We start from the raw sequence: 15,031 nt of genomic DNA, 5'->3' as shown, positions 1-15,031 counted from the left end.
CTGTATTCACCGCTTTGCAAATATCTTACCGTCAGCGTCAAAATGATGTGCCGCTGTAATTTGCAAATTTATATCTAGATCTTGGTGAATGCCATAATAATGAATAAAAGGACATTTTTAAGGAAATTTTATTATAAATCCTTATTTCTTTGTTATGAAAATTTCAAAATTGAAGACACGCGAGTGCGAGTTTTGTTGTAAAATAACGAAAATTTTTCGTTCACACTATCGAGTCCTATATTACTAGTTAGCATTTTGTTGAAATATTTGATGTTTGAGTTCCCAGGATCCAAATGCAGAGAAAATTAAATAATACTTAACGTTTTCCTTTAAAATACAAGTTATATTTCCAAATATATGAACAAGTATAAAATATCAAAATTCAATAATCTAAAACGGTTGAAAAATTTAAAATTTCAAAAATGCATGATTTTTGGCAAAATATCAGTAGTTATTAACCCATTACGCCGAGTAAATAAATACCAAAAATATGCAATTTTCTCTCTTCATTTTACTTAATGATATTCTAAAAAATTTAAATTGAAAATATGGGCCCTCAAAATAAAATTCCTTGTGGTAAAAAATAATTGTTGAGATTTCACAACTTTCACGGAATTTGCTATTCATAGGCTGTTGTGCACCCGCATTACCATGTATTGCTCTTTCGTAGGAATATGTCGTTTTTATTTTCGGATATAAGGCTACGCCATTCTTTGCCAAGTATACTCAAGTAAAAATTTCTCCCTTGCAACTTGACTGAAACTGGGCTGAAACTACCTTGAAACTCACTGCCTTGCTTCTATGCTGAAACTGCATTGAAATTGAAATAAACCAGTGGAGTTTGGAAGAGGGATGGCAGTGCAGTAGCAGTGCAATTAAGAACTCCAGCTACTCCAATGAAACTCCCTTGGCTGACTAAACTGAAACTCCCTTGGCAAGCTACACTGAAACTCCCTTGGCCACTAACTAGACTGAAACTCCCTTGGCTACCAGCTAGACTGAAACTCCCTTGGCCAGCTAGACTGAAACTCCATTGGATAGCTGGGCTGAAACTCCCTTGTATGCCAGGCTGAAACTCCCTTGTTTGGCTGAATACGTTTCCCCTACCCAATCCATTAAAATTCCCTTGTCAAATCATATGAAACAACTTGGCTAAATTAACTGTAAATTAACAACTTGCACAACCCAGCCAACAGTGGATGATCACATAACAGTTTCTCCCACAATTTTGCATGCATGATAAAAGATAAAGGTTGGACAGGTGATAGCGATATACAATAGTTATAACTGCAATGACCACAACATTTTTCAAGACACAATTTATTAGAACATGAAAATACATCAATAATTAATGTTAAAAGCACATATAAAAATATTCCAAATGAAAGAAGTCATGGAAGTTAGGTGCTCCTGAAAAAGAAAAGAAACATGACTGATGAGAGTCACAAACGACTTAACTCAAAATCAAATTAGCAAAATTGCACATGAAAAACTCTCCTTTACTTTGCTTATTAGTTATATGGTGCATTAATGTGAACTATTCGAATTATAGAAAGCAAAACTTAAATTATCACTGAGGAAGCATGCGCTTTGCATCATAGTTAAATGAAAAACGAAGCGATGACTCGTTACTTAGGCTATGTGTGAACTCCAAATGAAAACCACGAAAGATTCCAAAACATTCAGCAGTAACTAATAAGTATAAGCAGTAAATATACATTGCACTATAGCGAAACATACCCGCATTCCTTATTTCTTCGAAAGCCCGCTCGAGCTCACTGTCCGTCCTCCGCAGGATGACTAACGGACGGCGCGGCATCCGCGGCATTGATGACCGGTCGGTGTATTATCCTCCTCGTCCGGGGTATCCATGAGGCAGGAAAAGTGGACGGCAGTCGCCAACGCGTTGAAAGAAGAATTCGTTATTGGCTGCATGACCCCCGAAAAGGGAGCTTGAAATCCTTAAACGTGCCTGGATTAAAACACGAATTCAATGTCAACGTTCTCATGGCTAAACATGGAAGGAATAAACATGCCATTAGAGAAGTTAAAACGCTTACCTCCAATTATGACTGCAGTCATCACCACCGACCTCGTTCTTCCCTTCACCTTAATTTCGATTAATTCTTGCCGTTAACAACCGTCGAAGTACCGGGAAAATATTTATGCCATCAATCTTTTCATACTAAAACCCACGCTCACCTCGCTCCTAGCAACTTGAGAGAAATAACGGCAACCGACAGCATGACGCGCGGGAAAATGTATACGTGTTGCCAAAAGTTAAATAAAAAAAATACATTGCCGCTGGAAACAGGGGTCGCGTATATGTCCGGTAGAAGGGTTCCGTATGTTGGCAAATCTTACGATGGGTAGCACACGCGCAGCAAGGGAGAAGCAGTTCAAATTCATGAGGGAGAGGGGATACCCAAATGCTGCTGCAGCTCTGTGGCAGGGCAGTTAAGACATTCGGCAAGAGAGATTCAGTGGAGTTATTAAGTTGGCCTGGCCTTTGAGCCCACTGTCCAGGTCAGTGCCAGTAGAGCTCATGTGCAGCAAGGGAGAAGCAGTTCAAATCCATGAGGGAGAGGGGATACCGAATGCTGCCGCAGCTCTGTGGCAAGGCAGTAAAGACATGCGGCAAGAGAGACGCAGTGGTGTCATAAATTCGGCCTGGCCTGAGCCTATTGTCCTTTTCAGTATCAGTGGGTCACATATGCAGCAAGGGAGAAGCAGTTCAAATTCAATGGGCTTGCAAGGGAGAATGACATCAGAGTTTCAGTTGAGTGCTCTTTTTCTTGTTGAGGACAAGGCAGTGCAGTGCAGTGACAAGGTTGTTTCAAGGCAGTTTGAGCGCATTCAGTGGAGTTTCAGCCCAGAATCAGCTCTGTTTCAAGGGAGAAATTTTTACTTGAGTATGGCTTATATCGTAATATTTGATAATTAATATTCATATATATTGTAATGGTTCAACGTCGGTTGCCCGGATGAAAAGCGCGAAAACCACCCACAAATGATAAACCTCCTTAAGTTGTCAGTCAGGACGATTTAACGAAAGATTTAATTAAGCATTGCAATAAATGCGGGGATTCCCGTTCACAGCTTGTTTCGTGGAGAAGAGATCCAAATTGTTTTAAGGCGCGTGACGACTCGGCGGCAGGTGAAGGTAGATAAATAGGTTTCGTAGGAATACCCAAAGAAATGCAAGGACCTTTTCATTCAGCATTCGCACAAATATATTCAAAAATAAGAAACATCTTAGATGAAATTTTTAACCTGATAGGTGAACATGGTTGGGTTAGTGATGAATGGATGAAATAATAAATGATTTATGCAACGGGCATTTGAAACTACCATGAAACAATAAAAAATATCTAACAAAAGCCAAAATGTATACCGTTAAGCGGACTTATTTCAATTATTAGACTTCGTTACACTTTTTATGTCTGGAAAGTAATCAAGTCTGTCCCAATTACACATTTAAGTTCCGTTGCTGACAAAGTCTGAGCATAATGAGAAAAATCACTGAGGCGTCGATGAATTGCACAAGGTGCCTTAACAGTGGCGTATTGCTGCATACGGGGACAAGTACTTGGACACAGGGGTGGTATCACTGGGGTCTGGGCAATATAACTTTACGTGACCTGGATGACCACCGGATGACTCCATTCCTTGGTGCCGTGGTACGGGCTGGACGCAGGCTCGTCTATCTTTGTGCGGCCTCCTATTTTCTCGGAGACGGCAATTTGCGCGGCCTGGGCCCCCCTGGAATCTCCATGGTGACCACCTTTGGATACCGGAGTTGATCGTCCGACTTGTTTTCCCGTATTACACCGCTCGCTGCCATATGTCTTTGTCAATCAACGCTTTGTCAACGCTCACGCAACCATCGAGTATTTAGAAGAACCTGCACCGAAAAGTGAGTTCACCTGGAAAAGAATCCTTGTCACAAAGTAAGCATACATTAAGACGCACTTCCGACGTTTTACTGACTGACGCACTCACTCACACCGGTGTTTACGGTGAACGAGACGAGAAAAGACAAAGAGTCATTGAATGACCCCCCTCAAAAATCGACAGAAGGCCAAGGAAATATTGTCGCAACGCTTAAGCCTCAAGCTGCAAGAAAAAAGATTTTAGAAGTTTGACCATTGCTAGACTATATACGTCAATTTCCCATACTTTTTGTGTCTCCCGGGTAGAGTCTAAGTGACTTTTCCTCACTTTAGGGATCGCTCATGCGGCTTAAGCCTCCCCGGCCATCCTTCACTGCAATGGATGCTTCACGGTATTTCCTATCGCAATGCCCATTTCGTATTGTTTCTTTCTGGATCCACGACGTTAATATTCCTGAAAAAGTCCGAAATTGAAAGTCTTTTGGTTATTTTCCTTGCCAGTAGATAAAAAATGTGACAAAATCTCAATTTAGGTATTGCATTACAAAAATTACATAATATTTATGTGTAATGGAATATAGAAAGTAATGACAATTTCCCCTGTTAGGTAGTCAGCCCTATCCCATTTTACTTTCCCATGCTAAGTTAGTACCCTCCTCTTTTGCAAAAAGTGACATTCTATGAAGTCGCCATTTATGCCTTATTTTCCACTTCGCATTTCGTATCCTGCTGTTCATATTTTATTGTTTTCTTGCCGCTCCACGCTGTTAATATGCCTAGTAAAAATGCCCAAATGTAAGCCCATCTGTTGATGAGAAAGAAAGAAGGGTTGCCCCGGATTATATATGTCCACTCCTTGCGAGGCCCTCGGCTGTGGATTTCGAGACACCAGGCCAGAGGGAAGAATATTTGTTGCTTCTCTTCTGCACTGGCTGGTAGCTAAAGTCGTGAAATCCCGCAGCTGAAGGGTTATATTTCTCTTTAACCCTTTCCCGCCGGACGTCGGGTGGAGCCGACGGGTATTTTCATACGCAGATCAACTGACGTCGGGTATAGCTGTCGCGGATTTTTCTACGCAGACGACTGAACGCCGGCTCTGGCCTTCGGGATGGAAGGGAAATGGCTGCTGAGGCAGCAATTGTCCGATGTATTCAGGCCCAGCCTGAGGCCCAGCTAAGCGAGTCCTAAGGGCCACTCCTAGGTAATAAAATCCGACCGTCCCACTCATTTATGACCATCCTCACCGCAGGAATCCGATGCATAGTAGTTATGTTTTCAATAGTTTTTTCAGTAATAGATTTTATTGTTTACTGCTATGTTTTTATACTTTGAAATGAGTTCTTAGTTTTTTTCTGTGCCGAAGCAATTTTTAAACGGAATTTTAGCGTTAAAAATAACGGACTTCTGGACTTTAAGTATTATTACCTTATATTTACTAACCTTGTTGTTATAAACGCTAGAAACCCGTTTAAAATTCCAGAATGCTTAACAAATATTTTTGTAATTCTTTGAGAGAGGAAATCATTTAAAATCAACTACAATGTCTGGTTGAAAAAAACACTGGTAACGCAATCAGTTGGCCGTGGATTCGTGACTTGATAGGGTCAGAGGGTGAAGTCCAGTGGGCGGGGTAAGGGTTGAGCTGAGCCCCAAATCTGAGGGACGAAAATACCCAGGCAACTCACCCCCAAAAAAGAGCTCCGTGCAGAGAGGTTTAAAATATTCTTATGCTACTTGTAGCACGAAAACGTTTTTCTACTGTAGGCGCCGGCAGGAAAGGGTTTATAGTGTTGCCATTGACTCTTACCTATTGCAATAGGGTGGTTTCCTATTATATTTTTATTGCCTTAATGGAATGATTATTACTCCTGAAGAACGCATTTCACGGTTTTACATTTTTAAATGATGATATTTATTTTTCGCGATTAAATGAGAAGTGAAAATTTTCAAGCGCGCGAAACGCGACGGCTAAGTATGAACGCTGGGAAAATCCCGTACGACGTCACTCTGGTTCCCGCTACTGCAATGTGAGTTGACCTTGGAGCGATAATACGTAATCTTTTGCGATGCTGGCTGCTAGCAGGTAGCACTTGGCTTAAATAAGGATTATTTACACGTTATCAAACAAAGGAAACTTTCCGACCGTAGGCAGTTTTAACCGATGATTATTAAGAGATGTATCCCTGAGCTCTGTGCTTCATGCTAGCATTTGGAATCTCAAACGATGTAAACCTGCTATCTACTCGTATAGTAAGTAGGTCCCTCTGACGTCACTTGGAGTGGCATCAAATGGGCGCAAATATGGCCGTTTTCAAATGCGGTAAAATGACCATTGCAATTCATCTAAACTGGGATTTCTAACGCTAAATAACGATGGGAGATATTGTATTCTTTCGTAGAGACGACAAAAAACTGTACCCTTTTTCTATAAAAATCTGTTGGAGAAGGGGAGGCACGGCCCCCTCATCGAGTGTTAGAGAATCGCTTTTTAATCGTCATTGAAATTCACTTTCACCGTTACGTGAAACCCTCAGTTTTCAACTGGCCATTCAATTTTTGTTTTGTTTTTGGAATTCTCCATTACAATCTATTTCTACCTCGTACACTGCATTAATTACTAGGTAACTGGTGAAGATATGACATCAGAAATAACTATTAACCTGTTAGTTTATTTACTTACCTTTTAGTAATTAATGTTTTCGAAAACACTCTTCGGGCCCATAATAAAGCATAAAAAGGAAATAATGTCGCATTTCCTAAATCGCCGACGAATTTCTTACCATTATGGTTGCCTGATATCGTATCATGTAAGAATCATTAATAGGTATTTATAATTTTCAAGTAATTCATGTCACAGCTGCTTCTCAACTTTCTAGTCTCTCACTTACTTTCGATAAATTTCAATCTTTTTGGCAATGGCGTAATTGTATTTAAGGCGACACATCCTTTAACCCCCCCCCCCCCATACAAGGGAGCCTCAGAGAAATCAAAAAAATATTTGAATTTCCTGTCGGGATTTGATATGTACGAACTGCGTCTGCTTCAACTAAAATTTTAAGTGCCAAAATGATGTAAAATTCACTTTGAGGCATAATGTTTTTCAAAATTTTCCCTTAAATCCACGTTTCCAAGGGGGGTTGCCCCCACTAACTTCCTCATTCCCCCAAAACCCTTCTTTCCCCCCAAGTATATTACTAGATACGCAACTGCTTTTTGGTACTGATATATTATAATTAATCACTAAGCCCAGGAGTTTACCAGCATTGCATAACCGTTTGATCTAATATTCATTTGATTAAGCCGAAAGCCTGAGTTATTGACGAAACACTATTTTTGCGCAATGAATAATGGGAATCACTAATTAATGGGGGTTTTTATTCACTTTGTAGCATTCAATTGCTAACGACCCATCATTAGTGTGAATTTGAAGTGACCCTAGCACCTATATCCCGTAGACGCTAATTGTTATTGTTTAATTTTTGTTCTGTTTGGCGAAATTGAAAATGCTTTCATCCCAGCGATGAGTGTAAAGTTTTCCATTCATTCTCATTTTATTTGCATATAAACGATGTTTTGCGTTCATTCCTTCAATTCAAGCATAGAAATCAGATTGTAGTGCATTACTATTTGAAATTTCAGGTCTGTGATGTAGAAAAATAATATTTGCGTAAATTGTTTTAGGGTACTAAATTACTCTGTATTCTTTGCCCGTAAGAATTTACAATTTCTTTTATGAAGTTAATTAAGTCAAAATTTACCTACAGTACGCTTCTAAGGAGCCTCTTGTTTCAGATGGCTCGTATTCAGGTGAGTAACCGTTATGTAGCTTAAAAGGTGGTTGATCAATGGCGGATCCAGAATTTATTTCTAAGGCGGGAGTTACAAGAGTCTGACAGGTAAGGGGTCTTATCATTCGTAAGAACAATGCATATCCATTACGAAATATGCTTCTTGTATCAATAGTAAAGTTATTTTTATGAAAACATTAGTGCCTTAAATGTATAATAACGACAGTTTTCCAAATGTTTCTTTTACGCAACTTATATTTATTATAAATGCGGTGGTGGTTGGCGTAATAATAAGTGGGAAAAAATACTGTGGAATGAAGGCGTGTGGCAATCTCCGAGGGACTTTCCCAGATAGCATGCTAAACTTGCTGCAAGCTTGTCATGACAAAGTTGCAAGTTTGCAGCAAGCTTGTCATGACAAGCCTGCAAGCTTGCGGCAAGCTTGAATCAAACCTCCTAATTACGCTTTTTCAAACTTGCAGCAAACTTGTCGCAACAAACCTGCGGCAAACTTGTCGCGTAAAACCTGCAGCAAACTTGTCATGACAAGCCTGCAAGCTTGAATCAAACCTCCTAGTTACGCTTTTTCAAACTTGCAGCAAACTTGTCGCAGCACACTTGTCGCAACAAACCTGCGGCAAACCTGTCGCAACAAACCTGCTGAAAACGTGTAGTGTCAAACCTGCTACATACTAGGAAAACTAGTTCCACACCTACCATTTCTGTAGTGACACTTGCTGAGGAAAAACTGCCTTAAAATTTCTGTTAAATAAAATGCTCTCCTAAATAATGATCAATTTAAAATAACAGAATTGAAAATTTTCCACTCTATCAATTGTTTGTCATTTCACATGCACAGAATTTGGGTGCTAAATTTACTTAATAAAATGGGCAACAAATAAATATTGAAGAGTTTATTTTTCTCATTAATTATGTACATGTTGAGGCAGCGGTGGACATACCAAAGATAGATATCTAGTCATCGATAGTTAATCATTATAAATGAAGTGAGTGAAATACTTACAACCTGAATAGGAAACATCAAAGACGGAAACACTAAAAAATTTATGAACCCCTAGGCCACACGTGGTAATAACTAAAATACAGAAATCTTAAAAGGTAAAAACATTGCTCGAATTTTATCAAAATATTCACAAGTACGCTGATTGGCTTTGAGGATTTATAATTAAAACATCATTCTTTTGAATTCTTGTTTAGTTATGGGAGTACAAGGTTGTGCATGGAACTTAAATGGTTACATACTTATAGATCGTTACTGATGAACTTATTAAGCAAAATTATTGTTTTCATCAGCCTGATCCTCGGTCTGTTTATCCTGCCAATCCTTGAAGAGAAAATAGTAATTACTCAATGTGAAATGATATATCATGTATCATTTGCTTAAATCAGGGAGGTAAATTGAGAAATTATTAACTAATATTCCAAAAATAATAAGCAATCAGATTCAATAAATAAGATGTCCCCACATTCTCATCGATAAGAGTAATTTTCCAAGGGAGAGCCCCCGCACCTCCCGCCGACCCTTGCGGGTATTCCACACCCTCAGAATCCCAGTGTTTTACACCCGAAACCCCCCTGGCCCTAATTCCTAGCTGCGCCCCTGCTTCATGGGATGTGGTGTGTGTGGTGTCTTTGTCCGCTCATCAACGCACTGTCGGATGACCAGAGACACGACTGGTCAAGGACGAAGATCATCCGACACCCATTGCTCAAAATTACAACGTGGCCCAACCACAGTTATAAGGTAACTTTATCCAGGGGCGCAACTAGGAATTAAGGCTGGTTGGGGGGGGGTTTAGGTGCAACTAATATCGGAGTGTGTGGGGGTTTAGTATACCAACCGGGATAAGTGGTAGGTGCGAGATTAATAAATTGCGGATTTTCAAAGATATATGGTTCAAAATGGTGAGTTTTGCGACTTTCTGAGGGATATTTTATTAATCCCTACCCTATTTTATTAGTAATATCAATGCAATTACGTAAAATGGATTAAACATTAAAAAAATTCTCTAAGTTCTGGAGGGGGTTTTATTCCCCAAAACCCCCCTCGCTGCGCCACTGACTTTATCTACCATCATGTCAAATATTTACCGATGCCTTCTTACTGATACTGATACCTGTATTCCTTTATTTCCATATTTTTAAGCATGTAAAGAGAGCCCTGGCCCAGGGAAGAGGGGACTGGGTGGTAGCCTCATCTGTAAAGGTGGTGGCCAGGTAAAAGAAATAAATCAAATCAATGGTTACTTGCCTGTTCACTCGCTAGCAGCACATTTCGTTCTTCAACTGTATGCTGTATCTAATTTGGTACCAGACGCAAGGGCGTACCCAGGATCAAAACTAGAGGGGAGGGGTGCGAGCCATGGTTGTTCAAGTTGTAGTTAAGTTTTAATAGGGCATCGGGAAGAGAATGCAGTTGTACACAAAAACCTCAAAACAAACTTCTAATAGGTATATGCTTCTTCCCATTGTTGGTGACATTCCCCACAAAAAACATATCTAGCAATCTTACCTATAAGTTAGTTAACGCTATGAAAACTGGACTTGACACCCATACCACAACTACCTAATGGAGTCATTTTGACTCCTAACTTACAATTGTTTATTTTTGCGGTTCATATTTGCTTCAATTGTTACAGTTGAAATTCTTTTTTCTCACATGTTACATTGCTTTAACAATCAGAGAGTGCCGGCCGCTAGTTTAAAGCCCCACTGAAAAATCCAGCCATTTTTACTAAATTCGCAATTTTTTAAAACAATGGCATCAAAAATATACTTATACCAATGTGTACTTCGTTATAATGGACTTTTCTCTTCAATATAAGTGAGTTGAGTAACATTAATTGCAAAATTTTAAATATATATTTAAACAAGGATATCCTATTGATTTTTTAAGTGAAAAAGTTGCAACTAATGAATTACCGCCATAATATGCATAATATTGCTTTTATTACGCTCAATTTGAGCTATTTACACCAGGGAAATCATAAAAAAGCATTTCCACAAGCGAATTATTAAAAGTTCTGGATGACAAAAAGGGTCACTGCAACCTCAACGAACGGTTCTTTCCTCCAAAGAATTTTCACACGAAGTAGGCTGAGAAAAGGGTGCCCGTAGCTGCAGAGGACTTTTCGTCCTCGAGACATTAACCCTTAAGTAGGCGCACCTCACTTTGTGACGTAAGTGGGCGCGTGGGGTCTTTTAATACCCCATGCGGAATTGTTTATAACTTCGCCAAATTTGTTTATTTTACACTGCTATATTTTACGATAGATGCTGAATGTTGGATAGTTCGACTTAAGTACCTTTAATTATTTCCTATTGGTTGAGCTAATTAATATGATCTCTTTTCTTCTAATTGCTTATTTCACTATGTGCGGGTACATAACTCATGTATTTTATCATTTACAAACGTTTTAAACGGTGTATAACATTTTAATGCAGCATATTTTTCTCTAAAGACATTATTTTAATAATTTTTGCTGAAAAAAATAATTTATATTGTTATTATATAGCAAATGTTTATGTCGAATTATGTTCACTTTTTTATTTCTGAATATCATACTTTAACATCTAGGGAGTAGTTCATTATCGACTAAAGATGTATTCAAATCAAAATATCAATTGTTCAGAATTATGTTATATGTAAACAATTTTTTTCTTATTTATTTAATTATTAGAACATATTTTTTCAAATCGCAATTTGAAGGGCTTTATATAATTATATACTGCACATAAAACTTTATACTCTGTACTAATATGGAGGGTTACAGCAATAATTTCAAAAACAATGAAAATTTTTAAGTAAGTCATTTATTATTTTCATTTAAATGATCAAAACAATGAGGGCATACAGTTTTCATATGTTTTAAACACATAGTTTTTGAACAGCGGCTGCAAAATTGGTTTGTTTTTTTGTCCATATTTCTAGGGCAAATGGTGCACCTAGCTCTTATTTTCACATCAAACTCACTGTGCCCCGAAGATGTTGACCCTGAAAGTTTCAAAACTTTCTCACGAAGAGATCTAGGTACAGAATTGCATGTTGCTCTTTTCCTAATCTGTGCATGAACGAGTTCTCGACCAACCTCTCTCAGAAATAACCGCCGAACCAACTTACGTTCGGCATTATTGGACATATAAATTACTTGCGCGTTGATGCCTGCGATATTTAGAATCCTAAAAAACATAACTAATGGCCAACGTTTGCAACGTCTCGCAGTGCTGTACGTCGCACACATTTCGTCTACAGTGTCCACTCCTGACTTGGTATAATTATAGTCAGTAATGATTTCAGGCTTACGCATTTCTCCTGATCTGTCGTCAATTGAAGCATCACGATGCATAGAAGAAATCATTATAACGTTCTGGATTTTCTTCGGAATGTAAGATAAGAGTGTCAAGTGTTTCTGAAAGGCAAAAATGCTAGTTCCTACAGCTCTTTGCTTAGCGTTAGATAATTCTGGCGGAATTTCAACCTTGTTTTTCCTCATGGTACCTAAGTATGTTATCCTTTTCTCTAACAAGTCTTGTACCAAGGGAATACTGCTGAACCAATTATCAGCTGTAATATTTCGTCCAGTGCCTGCCATTGTTTTCGCTAAACGCTTCACAACATCGCATGGCCGATTTGACAGGCGGAAAGGTCCTTCTGGTTGTGTTCCAAGATAAACTTCCATAGTCTTTGTGTACATCGATCTGGCATCCGTCAAAGTAAAAACTTTAATCCCATATTTTATCGGCTTGCTTGGGATGAACTGACGGAAGGGACATTTACCTCGAAATGGAACCAATTGTTCATCAATTGTAGTTAGCTCTCCTAAATTGTAATATTTTTCACAGTTAGAGGTAAAAGTTTCAAAAACATTACGGAAAGCAGTGAATTTGTCATGCTCACGTCTTTGTGGTCTGTCTTTTACGTCATCAAAGCGGACGCAACGCAATAGGAACAAAAATCTTTTCATACTCATTGTAGTATAAAATATTTCGATTCCAAACCCGTCTCTATCCCATAAATCACGGATATTTTGATGTCCAGAACGAATGGAACCTGACAAAATAAGAAGACCTATGAAAGCCTTCATCTCCTCTTCATCAGTCAATTTTGCATCTCGATCTCTACTGAATAGCAAAGCAATCTGGGAGATGTAAATATTTGTGCATATGGTCACTATACTTACAGTAGCATCATCTAAAAATAGTCTGTAGCATTCGATAGGGGTTTTTGCATTTTTTGCCTGCAGTAATGGTCCCGACGAACTAGACACAATGTTCACTTGTGGGGTCCTAACTCTGCGTGAAGGTGGAAGCTTTTTCCAACGCGTTACCTTATCTTTTCCAACAAAATCTAATGAGGATGACCTATTGGGAGAGTCGTTGGCACTAACACCTCATCATCAGATGCACCACTTTCTTCTGTCCCCGTATCATGTTCCGACTCACTAAGATGATCCTCTTCCTCCGAAGCAGTAGAATCTCTTTCATCCTCGGAGGGGATATCCCGAAGAAGGTCAAGGATGCGGTTTCTTTCTCCTTCCTCTTGCTCATTCATCTTGTCCGCGAAGGGCAAACTCAAATATTTTTAGGATATGTGTCGAATTCGATGCCGGCATGAAACTGATAACAAATAAACAGCACAAATAAGAAATGAGTCTAATCAGAGTAAAAAAGAGTCGTTTCAGGCGTGATGTGGTGAAATAAAATAATTAAATAATACTGGCAATTTGCCACAAATAAATCTTTCCTGATGACGAAGTATCACTTCGAAATCGGTCGTGGTAATGATTTCTTTGTGGAAATTGCCAATATTATTTAATCTTATCAAGAGTACCATAAATGAACAAGCGCTTCATATACATACCCTGGATAGAAGAAGAAAAATCAGCGGGTTCCCGAGTTACTCCGAGGAAGCTTCAACTACAGTCACAGTTTTCTTGTTCACTCAAGAAGTGTTTCCCCTGCAAAGCACCGTTCTCTTCACGGTAAAAGAGGAAGTAGTTATGGGTACGAGCATAAACTACCTTACTAAATCAGAGGAGGAGGGGGTCATCTAAAAGCCTACGGTTGGTTAGGAGGGAATGATGGGGTGAGGGGATTCTTTCAAAGTTAAGCACCTATTTTCTACAATGTGTCGGTTTGATTTTATCCCTCCTCGCTTTTGAATCTTCCATGAATAAATTGTAATACACGAGAAAGAGCGCGCGGTGTTCCTCTGACTCCGCAAGATTCTACTTGATCTGGATATAACTTAACCATTCCATCTTCAATGTTGCAGGCCTTCGTAGCGTCACATTGCTTACATTTTAATTAAATTTGAACCCACTATTAGGTTAAGTAAGGATCTCATGACCAGCACTTAAGTTAGAAATGAGAGGAGGGTAGCGTACAAGGAAGACGAACGCACCACCTGGCGTCCCTGGTACACTACATTTGTAACGTTGGTAGGCGCGTGGGGTCTAAAAAGACCCGAATGCTTAAAAATATTATTTTGCGTGAAATTGATCCATTAAAAAATAGAGGTTTTTTATTTATCAGCTGTATGTAGGTGTCCTAGGAAGGTACTGAAAAGGTCAACTTCGAAAGCAATTTTTGTTATAAAATATTGCGTTTGCTACACCCAAGGGGTCTTTAAAGACCCCACGCGCCTACTTAAGGGTTAAAGGAACTCTTTTTCCATTGAGCAGTTGATTTTCGAAATGAAGGAGCCACTAAGCAGTAGACTGGAAAAGTACCACGGGCGAAATATTCCTGCTACACGCAAATAATGTCAATAAAATAGATAGAGGTAATATAATGTCCATGGCAATCCTCACTGATAGGATTAGCAGGACGTAATATTACTCCCATGGCACGCACATCATGAGGCAAAGGAGTTCATTCGGCCACACTGATCGCCAACCATTGTTCACTGTCAAGTGACTGGGAAAATTAAAGTGTGAAACTCTTGCACGGATAGATCATAGCCGGATAGTCAGGAGAATGCCAAACATGACGAGCCAAACGAGTGCATTTAGCCACACGGAACGTTCACCTTTGCACACTGTCCAGTGACTGAGAAAAGTGATATGTGAAACTCATACACGGATAAACCACAGCAAGAAAATCTGGAGTATGCCACACATGGCGACACAAATGAGTGCATTCGAACACACTTCACGATAACCCGTGCTCACTGTCCAGTGACTGGGAAAAGTAATGTTTGAAACTTATACACGGATAAACCACAGCCGGATAATTAGGAGTCTGCCGACAATCATGAGGCCAATGAGTGCATTCGGCCACACTGCTCGCCAACCTTTGTTTAATGTCCAGTGACTGGGTAAGCTAATG

The 15,031-nt window shown here is 39.3% G+C and overlaps 3 protein-coding genes across 3 annotated transcripts in view; 1 reads left to right on the top strand and 2 right to left on the bottom strand.

The window, feature by feature from the left end:
- LOC124170378 overlaps positions 1–9,923 on the top strand; it is a 42,529-nt gene extending 32,606 nt beyond the window's left edge. The window contains exon 10 of the mRNA XM_046549100.1: positions 9,849–9,923. Within this exon, the coding sequence (XP_046405056.1) occupies positions 9,849–9,923 (75 nt within the window). The remainder of the gene's footprint in view (positions 1–9,848) is intronic.
- Positions 1–15,031, bottom strand: part of LOC124170380 — a 263,025-nt gene that overhangs the window by 186,383 nt on the left and 61,611 nt on the right. The gene's annotated exons all lie outside the window — the stretch shown is intronic.
- On the bottom strand, positions 11,500–14,302 carry LOC124170241 (piggyBac transposable element-derived protein 4-like). Its single transcript, XM_046548962.1, has 2 exons — positions 13,563–14,302; positions 11,500–13,318 (listed from the first exon to the last, which is right to left on the bottom strand). Exon 2 carries the CDS (start codon positions 12,784–12,786, stop codon positions 11,512–11,514), a length of 1,275 nt encoding a protein of 424 aa, XP_046404918.1. The 5' UTR covers positions 12,787–13,318; positions 13,563–14,302; the 3' UTR covers positions 11,500–11,511.

Source organism: Ischnura elegans, chromosome 13, assembly GCF_921293095.1.
Source record: "Ischnura elegans chromosome 13, ioIscEleg1.1, whole genome shotgun sequence".
NCBI classification, from domain to species: domain Eukaryota; kingdom Metazoa; phylum Arthropoda; class Insecta; order Odonata; family Coenagrionidae; genus Ischnura; species Ischnura elegans.
The sequence above is the reverse complement of the archived record's forward strand: the minus strand, read 5'-3'. Positions and strand labels throughout refer to the sequence as shown.

What these genes read in the sequence shown, in the direction of transcription:
- LOC124170241 (XM_046548962.1), bottom strand. Translation starts at nt 12,786, where the DNA reads ATGAAGGCTTTCATAGGTCTTCTTATTTTGTCAGGTTCCATTCGTTCT.